The 11359-nt window shown below is 65.4% G+C and overlaps 1 protein-coding gene across 1 annotated transcript in view; it reads left to right on the forward strand.

Moving 5' to 3' along the window:
* The first annotated feature begins 703 nt into the window (after positions 1–703).
* PLCH2 (phospholipase C eta 2) overlaps positions 704–11359 on the forward strand; it is a 27610-nt gene continuing 16954 nt past the window's right edge. Inside the window, 8 exon segments of the mRNA XM_007448976.1 lie at positions 704–827; positions 2655–2801; positions 4581–4823; positions 5025–5155; positions 8799–8969; positions 10478–10571; positions 10725–10928; positions 11209–11329. Of these exon segments, the coding sequence (XP_007449038.1) occupies positions 704–827; positions 2655–2801; positions 4581–4823; positions 5025–5155; positions 8799–8969; positions 10478–10571; positions 10725–10928; positions 11209–11329 (1235 nt within the window).

The raw sequence follows: 11359 nt of genomic DNA on the forward strand, positions 1-11359 counted from the left end.
TTCCCCTGGAGTACGAGAGATGTGGGGTGAGATCAGGGCCTTCTCCTGGGCACAGGCTGGGATGGAGCAGAGCATCCAGCCTGTGGAGGGGGGTAGGGAGACCCCTTGGTAGGGCCTGAGAGTGCACCCCAGTGGGTGGTCCCATGAGGACCACCCCAGGCCTTACAGCTGTGGTCTTCAGGTCCCCAGGGAGACCACCTGTCTCTCCTGCCTGTCGTTACTCAGCCGGGGCGTGGGGGCTGGTGGCCTGGGGCCTTGGCCGACACTGCCACCTGCCTGGTCCCCTCCCGGTCCCCGGCCGGGAGTTACCTTGGCCTAAATCCTCTGGCCAGCTGGGCTGGATCCAGGCTTGGATTAGTGCAGGGGATTGGGCAGAGGGTGGGCGGGGCGGGCAGAGGCCCTGCAGCTTCCCCACCTCAGGCCCTGGGGCATTGCTTCTCCTGGGACCCCTTTGTGGCCCTGGTGGTGGGTGGGCTGGCTTGGGGGCCATCGGGGACAGCAGGTGAGAGGCCAATGCCAGAGGCGCCTGGGAGCAGCCCTGCGGGGGCCTCCGTGGGCAGTGAGGGGGAGAAAGAAGCCGAGGAGGGAAGGGGGCGCCGTGGAGCCCCCGGGCTGCCTGCCACCGCCTGACCTGCCTCTGAGGTGGCGCTGGGGTCTGGCCCTCTCTGGCCTCCGTGAACCCACCCCTGGCCATCATCGGGGCATGTCTGTCCCCTGGCCATTTACCCCCAGCCGGACCAAGGGAATGGTGGCCTGCCGGGCGGAGGCCCTCCTCTGGGTCGGCGGCAGCGTGGCTGTGTCCCCGCAGTGGCAGCTTGGCCCACTAGGTAAGGGAGCAGCCCGGCCTGCTCCTCCCTGGCTAGAGCCCTGCCCAGCCCCCGGGTCACTGGGCTCAGGAGATGGTGGAGGGGGGCTGCTCCTGGGGTTGTGAAAGGCCTGGGGGCTCCCACCCCACCTCCATGCAAACCTGTAGCCTCCTGACCCCTTGGGTCTCCCTCTGAGGGTCACGGGGCTCTGGCAGCACCCCCGTGCACCTCTCTGACCACCCCGCTCAGGGTCTGGAGGCTGGACTCCAGGTGGGCAGCGGAGAAGGAAGGGTAGGGGGAGTCAGGGGCAAAGGAGGGGCCGGGGCCACGGTCCTGGTGGATGTGCGGCTGGACACTCTCTGAGGGGTCCCTGTTACTTTGGGGGGCAGTGGCACCTTCAGCCCAGGTGTGGTGAGGCCAGCATGCTGGTGCCAGACGTGTCGGCCCTTAGAGGCCGGCAGAGTGCCCGACACTGCGGTGAGACTCTGGAGGGTAGAGTGTCTGTCTTGGCGGGGCCGGCCCACGGCGGGCCCCATTCAGGTCCGCCCACCCCTCTGGCTCTCTGTTCCAGCTGGTGGATGGGGCCTGGCCCAGGTACCGCCTTCCAGAACCTGGTTCTAGGCCTCGGGGGCCCGCCCCTGTCCCCATCCCCGGCCTCCCCCCTCCCACCTGCTACCTGCGTCCTGGCAGCCATACCACGTCTTTACCTCCCGATGTCTCCCCTGGAGCCCAGCTTCCCTGTGCACGGCTCCCCACTGTGCCCCCACCCAGTGCCTGCAGTTCAAGGTCAGAGGCTGGCTTCCTCTGAGGAGTCCTCACTGCCTGTCCCCTCGGGCTGACACATCGCCACCTGAGGGCTCCTCACGGGGGCCTCGCGGGTTAATTACTTGGTGCTTCACCAGACGGTACTTTCCTGGGTCCCAGGCAGTTGTGAGAGGCTGGAGCGGGGCCAGGACAGGCCTGTCCCTGGGACTTCCCGAGCCTGCTGCCTCTCCAGCCGGGCCAGCCACGGCCTCCCCTGGTACCTGGGAGACACGCAAGCTGCAGACAGGAGGCTGAACAGATGGGGGAGGAGGGAGGGGAGAGGGAGTGGGGCCCCCTGGGGGAAGGTGTGGGCTCTGCACCTTCCCAGACCTGTGTGGGGCCTTGGCCTCGTGGAGCCTCCTCTGTGGCCTCCGGGTGGATGTGTGTGGTGCGACCCTTGTGGCGCGTGTGAGGAGGGCGGCTTTCCTGAAGATGCCACGGGAAGGGGATGCAGGCTCTCAGGAGTGCCTGCGGCCGGGCCAGTGAGCTAGGCTGGGCATCGTGGGGGGCTGCCTGCATGCTGCCCACCTGGGTCCACCCTGTGCCTGGCCCGGGACCTCGTTGCATAGCAGCTCCTGAGAGCGGGCTCGGCCACCCATCCCTGTGTCCTCTCGTGTGTCATAGCCTTTGGGGTGGGTCATGGTGGTGGAAGGGGGTGGGTGGGAGGCCGCTGAAGCAGGGCAGAGCTGTGGGGTGGGAAGGGTCCCATCTGGGACCTCACCTGGCCCTTGGGCCGCAGGACCATTGGGGAGGCCAACAGGAGCCCGGCTGGGCAGAATCGGTCCGATTCTCTGTGTGGACTCTGGCCTCTCATCAGGGTCCCAGACTGGATCTGTGACCTGGGCCAGCACCTGGGGCCACAGGCAGGCCTGGGGTCTGAGTCCGGTGCCCTGGTGGGTGGGTGGTCTCTGCACCCCCTTGAGCACGTGGGGGGTGGCGCTGAGGCTGCAATGAGCACAGAGGGGCCGCTGCAGCGCTCACCGGCACCCCTGTCTGTGTCTGTCTGTGTCGGTCCGTCTGTGTGCTGGGTGGGCGGGCCACCAGTGGAGCGATGTATGAGCGCCATGCAGGCGGGGACGCAGATGGTGAAGCTCCGTGGCAGTTCCAAGGGCCTGGTCCGCGTCTACTACCTGGATGAGCATCGCTCCTGCATCCGCTGGCGGCCCTCACGCAAGAACGAGAAGGCCAAGAGTGAGTGTGCTGGCCCTGGTTGGGGGAGCGGGGGGCAGGGCAGAGCCCCCAGACCAGCACCCAGGGGGGCAGCGGACCCTCCCAGAGCAGCCACTGGGCAGCTGAAGGGGCAGCAAGGCCCTGAGCCCTGGAAGTCCCCAGGCCTGGCCCATGGGCTCAGCTGGCCTTGGAGATCCTTGGTGACATCTGGACGCAGTGGGCTGAGGGCCCTGGCCCTGCTGCCCACCTAGCAGAGCCCTCTGGGACTCAGTGGAGACTGAGTGGCCCCAGTGCCCAGCCCTGCACCGGATGCTGAGATGTGCTGAGAGGCAAAAGTCCTTCTGTCTAGCCAGGGAGATAAGACCGCTCATGAGCAGAGAGAGACCCTGCTGGGCACCCTGAGGGTACGACCCCGGTGCCGAATGCTGGCCCAGGCAGCCTGGGGTTTGAGCAGCTGACAGGCGTGTGGAGGCTGCAGAGCTGTCTGGATGGGTGGTGGCGGGTAATGAGCTGTGAGGATTTGGGCAGGGACCAGGCTGTGGGTCCTGGGGGTCAGGAAGAGACACGTGAGTCCTTACAGGCGAGAGACGGGACTTTATGGCCCCTCCTCTGGCTTTGGCGACTGGAGAGACGCAGGTGTGCCGGGGCAGGGCCTCAGCCCCGTGGTTGCTAAGGGCACTGCTGCCACCATGGGGCCCAGGAGAGAGCCATGCTGTGGAGCCCCCTGGGAGGGTGTCTTGGAGGAGGGGGCTGGGACTGCCCTGTGGGCCCCGGGGAGGTGGAACCGCAACTGGCTGCTCAGGCAGGAGCCCCTGTGCTCCATCCGGAGCGCCTGCTCTGTGCCAGACACTGTTCCCAGCACTGGGCATCCTTTGGGAACTGAGCCGCCGTGAAGCTGGTCTTTTGACTGTGAGGTGGGTGACACCACCTAACGGTAGGATAACTTCACATCGTGCTGAGTGACAAGAACACAGGATGGCAAATAGAGGGGAGCAAGTGGGTGGGGGTCGTGGAGGCCCTTCGGGGGAAGGGGTGACAGGGCAGAGACCAGCAGGCTAGGACAGGGGGAGACCAGCTGACTCTGGCAGTGGAGGGTTCCCCAGGAGGGAGGAACAGTGTAGGGGCAGCTGTCTCCTGACTGTCAGCGCCCCCTAATCTGGGGACCCAGAATGCCCACCCCTGCCACGAACATGCGTGCGCACGGGGAGCTGGGGAAGCAGGAGTTCCCGGGGAAGGGGTAGTGGGGGCAGAAGACAGAAGGACTCGCGCACCCTTCACTGTGCGAGTGGGGAAGACTCATCGTTACTGCACAGGACACGCTAACGTCCAGGGTGGTGCCGAGCCTGCCGTCGGGAGCAGGAGCCGGGCAGGGGGTGCAGTGCTGGAGTCTCTGGCTGTGCCGAGCCCAGGGTGCCTGCTCCCAGCGGGGATGCTGCCCACCTGTGCCCCGACTGCCTGAGAAGGGGCCCTGCCTCAGGCACAGGAACAGACCCTACAAACGCCCTTCTCAGCTCATCTCCTTGCGGTGACTCAGCCTCTGAACGGAGGCTCCACGGAGCTGCAGGCGCTGCAGCCAGTGATGAAATTCCTGACGGCGCCTGAGCTGGTGCACGCCAAGCGGAACCCCGCTGCCCCCCGGCCCCCACCTGGTGCCAGACTTTATTACCGAGGCGGCCCCAGGCTCAGACGGGGCGGGAAATCCCAAAGGGCCCCAGCTGTTGCTGAGAGCACCTTGGGGCCTGCGGGTGGAGGACGCCTGGCCCCGGGGAAGGCTGTGACCGTGCCCCCCGCCCCCGGCAGTCTCCATCGACTCCATCCAGGAGGTGAGCGAGGGGCGGCAGTCAGAGGTCTTCCAGCGCTTCCCCGACAGCAGCTTTGACCCCAGCTGCTGCTTCAGCATCTACTACGGCAGCCACCGAGAGTCGCTGGACCTGGTCTCACCCAGCGGCGACGAGGCGCGCACCTGGGTCACCGGCCTGCGCTACCTTATGGCCGGCATCCGTGACGAGGACAGCCTGGCCCGCCGCCAGCGCACCAGAGACCAATATCCTCACGGGCGGCGGGAGGGCCCCGGGGACCACCCCTCACTGTCCACCGTGTGGGGCGGGTGAGCCCCAGCTGGCTCACACATTTCGGGAAGGGGAACTTGGGCGGGGTCCTCCACGCCTTCCTGCCCGGGGAGGGGAGGGGAGGGAGGCGCAGCTGGCCTTGCTGCACCTCCGTTGGCCCCTAACTTGGCCCCAAAGTGGCTGAAGCAGACGTTTGATGAGGCCGACAAGAACGGCGACGGCAGCCTGAGCATCGGGGAGGTCCTGCAGCTGCTGCACAAGCTGAACGTGAACCTGCCGCGGCAGAAGGTGAAGCAGATGTTCAAGGTGAGGCTGGCGGGGCCGCCAGGAGTCTCGGGCCCTGAGCGAGGGCTCCTGGGGACAGGCGTGTGTCCGGCAGCAGGCCGGCCCTGTCCAAGCTGCAGGAGGTCCCGGGCGGCGCCATCCAAGCTGCAGCAAATGGCAGGGAAGCAGCCGTCCTGCACGTGTGCGGGGCGGTCAGTCAGATGCCCCAAGCTGCCCCCTGTTCGCAGCTGTGCCGGCACCACTGCAGCAGCTCCCGGGGCCTCCCCAGGCCGGCGGACCGGGCATGTGGGCAGGCGCCGGGTCAGCGAGGGGAACCACCCACAGGACCTGCACCCCACGTCCCACACTGCCCCACGATTCCCCAGACTTAGTGGGGTGCACGGGTCCTGCCTTTTGGGCAGCAGCTCTGGTTACCCACCGCCCAGCCTGCGGTCCCCAGGTGTTAGAAGTTATGAAAATGCATCCTTAGCTGAGTGGCGGCCTTTATTGTCTGTAATTAGTTTCTCTCTTTGCGGAACCGCTGCTGGGCCGGGGGAGGAAGGCGGTGTCAGCAGGTCCTGGATCCGGGTGGGGACGGGCGAGCAAACTCTACCCTCACTCAGGCCTCACTGTCTTGCTGCCACCTGGGAAGAGGGTTCTGCGAGCTTGAACCAGGCCCTGTGCCCCAACACACACACACACACACAGACACAGACACACATACGGACACACACACAGACATACACACACAGACACACACACAGACACACACACAGACACACACAGACACAGACACACACAGAGACAGACACACACACAGACACACACAGACACACACACAGAGACAGAGACACACACACACAGACACACAGACACACAGACACAGACACACACACAGACACACACACAGACACACACACACAGAGACACACACACAGAGACACACAGAGACACACACAGAGACACAGACACACACACAGACACACACACAGAGACACACACACAGACACACACAGACACACAGACACACACACACACAGACACACACACAGACACACACACACACAGACACACACACACACAGAGCCAACCGCTCCACGAGGCTTGGCGCCCGGCTGCTCCCTTCTGGGCTCTCATGAGGGACGAGAGGTTGTGCTTGGCTGGAGCGAGGGGAGCTGGCTGGCCCAGAGCATGTGGATCCGTGCGTGAATGGCGGGGGCGGGGTGGTGTGAGCAGAATGCTCTTGGACTGCTGGGTGAGTACTGGGGGGCTCACAGGGCCCCTCCTGAAGGCCCCAGCGGGGACAGAGCCGGCCTGGGCAGTGAGGGGCCGGCAGATAGCTCAGGCCCGCAGAGCAGCCACACTGTTCCCTGCCTGCCCTGGTTCCAGGGGTAGCTCGGAGGTCAGCAGTACCTTCCAGAACGGCGAGGCTGTGTCAGGGGCTCAGATTGGCCTTGGAGGCAGGACGAGAGACGAGTGCCCCCCACGGAATGGGGCTTCTGGGGCCTGAAGGTCCACCTCTAAGACCTGGCTTGAAAATGCCCCCCGCTGGGAGCTCTGGAGAGCCCACGCCCCCTGCCCCTCCTGTAAGGAGGCTGGGCCTCTCCCGCACCCCCTGGGCACAAAAGGGGCTCCCCATAAAGTCCTCTGACCAGCCCCAGGACTAGTGGTGTCCGGGTGCTGTCCAGACCGCTTCAAGGAGGACCTGCCAGTGGGGCCCTGGAGAAAGGCCAGCGGGGGGCTGTAGGCCAGAAGCTGCTGACCCCAGACCCTGGGCAGCTGAGCCCCAAGTGGGCGTTGTCCACGGTGGCCCCTGAGCACCTGGGCCTCCCTGCCCATCTGCACGGGGCCTTCTGAGGGCGCTCGGGAGCCCAGGGAAGGAGGGCTGACCTCCAGCCGGGCAGAGCGGCTCTGATAATTAGTAACAATTTTATGATCAGGAAATCTCAATATTGTTTCCACTGCCTGGAACTGCCCTAATCAAAGGAGAGATCTGTATGGTGGGTAACGAGTGGCTTGAGCGTAATTCCATTAAGCCTACAGTAGCCGTGGGACATAGGCCAGGCCGTACCCTGGGTGGCTCTGAGGCCATGCCCAGCGGCACAGCTCCGGCCGGCGTGTGCTTTTAGCCGCCGTGGTTTCCCTTTGTGGAGAGGAATGCGGCTGCGTGACCACATAGAGGCGTCTCTGGGGCCGAGGGCTCAGAGCTGCCTTTCGGGCCCCTGAGGGCCTCGCCGTCACAAGCATTTTCAGCCACCACCTCAGCATGCTGCCCAGCCCGGAGCCCGCGGAGAGGCCAGATCACCCTGCATCTCTGCCCAGCTGCAGCCACGGCCCCTGTGAGGGCTACCAGCCCGACTCTGTCCCAGACGGGCCCTTTGACCTGCAGCGAGTGCTCTGCCCGGGTCCGTCCCACCAGCTCTAGACACAGGGCTGCTCCCAAACCTGGCACAGACACAGGGGTCCTCACCTGGCATCTGCTGGCCCCGTGCAGGTGGCTCTGGGCTGGGCCCCTCATACCAAGCTCGCCCTGTCCTGACCTTGGTGTGAGCACCCGGCATGGGCACCCGGGTCCTGGAGGGAGATGCTCGGGTTGTGCTGGGTGCCCACCTAGGGGCCAAGCCACAGGGCCGGGGCAGTCAGGGCAGCCTTCCCAGGAGCCCTACTCTCTCTGGGCCCGGGGACATGGGGGTGGCTGTAGCCTGCACCTGGCTCGCTGGTGATACTTATGGTTCAGAGGGGGCCTCATTCCCATCTCCAGCCACCCCAGATTGTGTGGCCATAGGAGAAAAGACAATGCAGACGCCCCAAGAGGCTGGCGTGCACTGCTCTCCATGGTGCTGAACCCGGTGTCTCTTTTTGCCGGGCAGTCGCACCCACCCCCGCCCCCCCCCACCCCCCACCCTGCTCACCGGGCTAAGGACCCAACCTCGGCACTCAGGGTCTTGAGCACCTTCCACATGGCCCTTGTTGCCCAGCTCCAGGGACCCCCATGACTTCCTAAGGGCAGCCTGGCCTCCAGCACTGGGTGCCCTTGTCCTCTGGGTCTGTCCCTGGCCTGGGCTCTTGGTGTCCCCAGGGTCTGACACCTCAGCAGGTGCTCCCTGAGTGAGTGGATTCATGAAGGAGTCTGTGGTCTCATTAGGAGCCTGGTGGGTTGGCCTGGGGGGTTCCTGTGGGTATTGTGTGAGCTGCTTTCTGGTCTCAGCCACTGTCCTCTCATCTCTGCTGTGGCAGCCAGTCTGGGATTCCTACATGCCCGGGGGCCCGGTGCTTCTCTAATCAATGGACGGCCAACCCTAATTACAGATCACAGCCCAGTGTAGGCATTAACTCCTGGGTGGGGTGTTGTTGGCTGCAGGATGGGGTATTTCTCCAGGGTGGGGTGACTTTGCTGGGTTCAGTTGCAGGTTGACCTGGGAAGGCTCGGAAAGCGGGAGGTGGGGTGAGAGCTATGTCAACGGGTCACTCGGTGGCTTCTTGGTGGGAGAGGCGAGGGGGAGCCCAGTGAGGATGCCGCTGCCGGGCTTGGGGAGCATTCATGAGCCCGTGACATGGGCAGTGGTGCTGGAAGGGGGAGGGGTGATTCGACTCAGGGTTGACTGAAGAATGGGGAGCTTGGAGGCACCCTCGCGGTTGAGGCCCAGGGTGGGATGTGCGGGGACCCGGAGGCCTTGCGTTACAGGAAGCAGACACAGATGACCACCAGGGGACGCTGGGCTTCGAGGAGTTCTGTGCCTTCTACAAGATGATGTCCACCCGCCGGGACCTCTACTTGCTCATGCTGGCCTACAGCGAGCACAAGGACCACCTGGATGCCGCCGACCTGCAGCGCTTCCTAGAGGTGGAGCAGAAGGTGAGCGTCCCCAGCAGGAGCCGGGCTCCTGGTGGCTGTGGCCTCACCACGGCCTCCCGGGGCATTTGAGCCCGTCCACAGTGTGGCTGAGAGCTTGGACAAGCGTGGGCACTAGTCTGGCATTTGAGGCCCACTTGCTGCACCTGCCTCGGCTCCTAGCTCGGGCCACAGCCACCAAGCCGGTGGGGAAGGAGAATGGCTCAGCCCTGACCGTGGCCCCCCCCCGGAACTCCCAGAGGGGAGCCCGTGCTTGACCCCGGCCCCGAAATTTGCGTCGAGCATCGCCTGGCCTAGGTCCCTTGGCCCAGCCTTCAGGCCTGGTCCAGCCACGTGGGTCTGGCCAGCTCCCACCCCCAGGGCTCTGGGCCCACTGCCAACTCACTCCAACATTTGTCCAGCAGACGTGCAGGTGCCTCTGGGTGCCAGCAGGGTGTGCCTGCCTCTACTGTCCCCGGCCCCAGGCGCCCCATCCGTCCTGAGAGGCTGAGCGCTCCCTGGGCGCTGCCTGGCTGAAGCTCAGGGCCCAGAGGCTCAGGGGTCTGGACCCCTCATCCCGGGCCCGGGTTGGGGAGGGGAAGGCCACCCCCTGAGGGGACAGCGCTGCCACAGCGGGGCTTGGACCGCAGATGGCGTGGGTGCGGCTACTATGGGCAGCGCCGGAGTGAGGCTGAGGGACCACTGTTCCGACAGGGGTGGAGGGAGGGAATGAGGCCCGGGCTGGGATGGGCAGAACTGACCCGTTGCTCCCTGACCTTCGCCCTAAGCTCTCCAGAGCTCTTCCTACCGTCTGTGGCCAAAACTGTCCACCGGCTGGGTGGTTTGAGCCCTGGGCCCTGACTCTGGGCCTCCTGGGTCCACAGCTGCTCTGAGCTCTGACCCCATTTGCCCCTCCCCCCCACTACATACCCATCCCCACATTCCTGGGGATGTCCAGGTAGCCTTGCTCGTGGGCCTGCCTCTGGGAGCGGGGGGCTCCTGGGGGCTGCACTGTGGGGCCCTGGGAAATCACTCAGCCTCTGACACACGGGTCCACCGATGGGCAAGGCCACCTTGGGCTCGGCTGCCATGTGCAGCTTTCTTGCGAGGGACTTGGAGAGGCGACAGGAGGGGCCAGGTGAGCCCCCTGGGCTCCTCCAAGGTGGGACGTGGTCCTAGCCCTCCGGCACCTTCTCACACCAGACCTCGTTCCCTGCCAGTCCGCCCTGGTCCACAGCCCTCGAGACTGTCGAGGGTGGCGGGTGACCCGGCTGATGATGCCAAAGACCCCTCCCCTGCCAAGGGTCTCAGTCAGCACCAGCTCTTCCAAACCCAGGGGACCCTCTGGAGTCTGCTGGTCACTGAGTCCCAAGTCTCATGCCACCGGGGGTGGCCAGTGAGCCCCCCAATCAGGGGAGCACGCCACAGGGACCAGGGCCTCAGCCTCGCATGGTCAGCGCCCGTGCACGGAGGCGGCCCGCGGTGGGGCTGGCGATGGGCCAGCCTGGCCTCAAGCCCCTGCTCTGGCTTAGATGACGGGCGTGACTCTCGAGAGCTGCCGTGACATCATCGAGCAGTTTGAGCCCTGCCCGGAGAACAAGAGTAAGGGGACCATGGGCATTGACGGTGAGTGGGCACCACGCCGGCCCAGCTGCGCTGCCGGATCAGTGGGGTGTGGAGGGGTCCACGCGGCATGGGGGCGGGTGGTCCTGAGATGAGCCCACGGCGGGGCTGGCACACGGGACCGAGCCCCTTGCCCCCACCATGCTCCCCCAGCAGGTTTCACCAACTACACCCGGAGCCCCGCTGGCGACATCTTCAACCCGGAGCACCACCGTGTGCACCAGGACATGACGTGGCCGCTGAGCCACTACTTTATCACCTCGTCTCACAACACCTACCTCGTGGGCGACCAGCTCATGTCCCAGTCGAGGGTGGACATGTACGCCTGGGTCCTGCAGGCCGGCTGCCGCTGCGTGGAGGGTGAGTGCTAGGGCTCTGGGACCCAGCACGCCCCTCGGCCCCAGGGCCTGGGCCTAGGCTGTGGGCTGATGTCTCCTGTGGGAGGGTGGGGTGGCCCCGAGGAGCCCTCTGGAGTCTCTGGGCACGGTTCCTGCCGTCTGCCTGGCCGGGGCCGGGATACGTCTCTCCTGGTGTTAACTGCGATGCAAGAGGACCGCCTCCGGTTAGCGTCCACGGGCTGTGGGTCTCTGGGCAGTGGTGGCCCGGGCCCTGGAACCCACTGAGGCCTGTGTGCCTGCAGTGGACTGCTGGGATGGGCCCGACGGGGAGCCCATTGTGCACCACGGCTACACTCTGACCTCCAGGATCCTCTTCAAAGACGTCATTGAAACCATCAACAAATACGCTTTTGTCGAGAACGAGTGAGTGGCTGGGACTGGGGGCGCTGGCTC

Source organism: Lipotes vexillifer, unplaced genomic scaffold, assembly GCF_000442215.2.
Source record: "Lipotes vexillifer unplaced genomic scaffold, Lipotes_vexillifer_v1.1 scaffold835, whole genome shotgun sequence".
Lineage (NCBI taxonomy): Eukaryota > Metazoa > Chordata > Mammalia > Artiodactyla > Lipotidae > Lipotes > Lipotes vexillifer.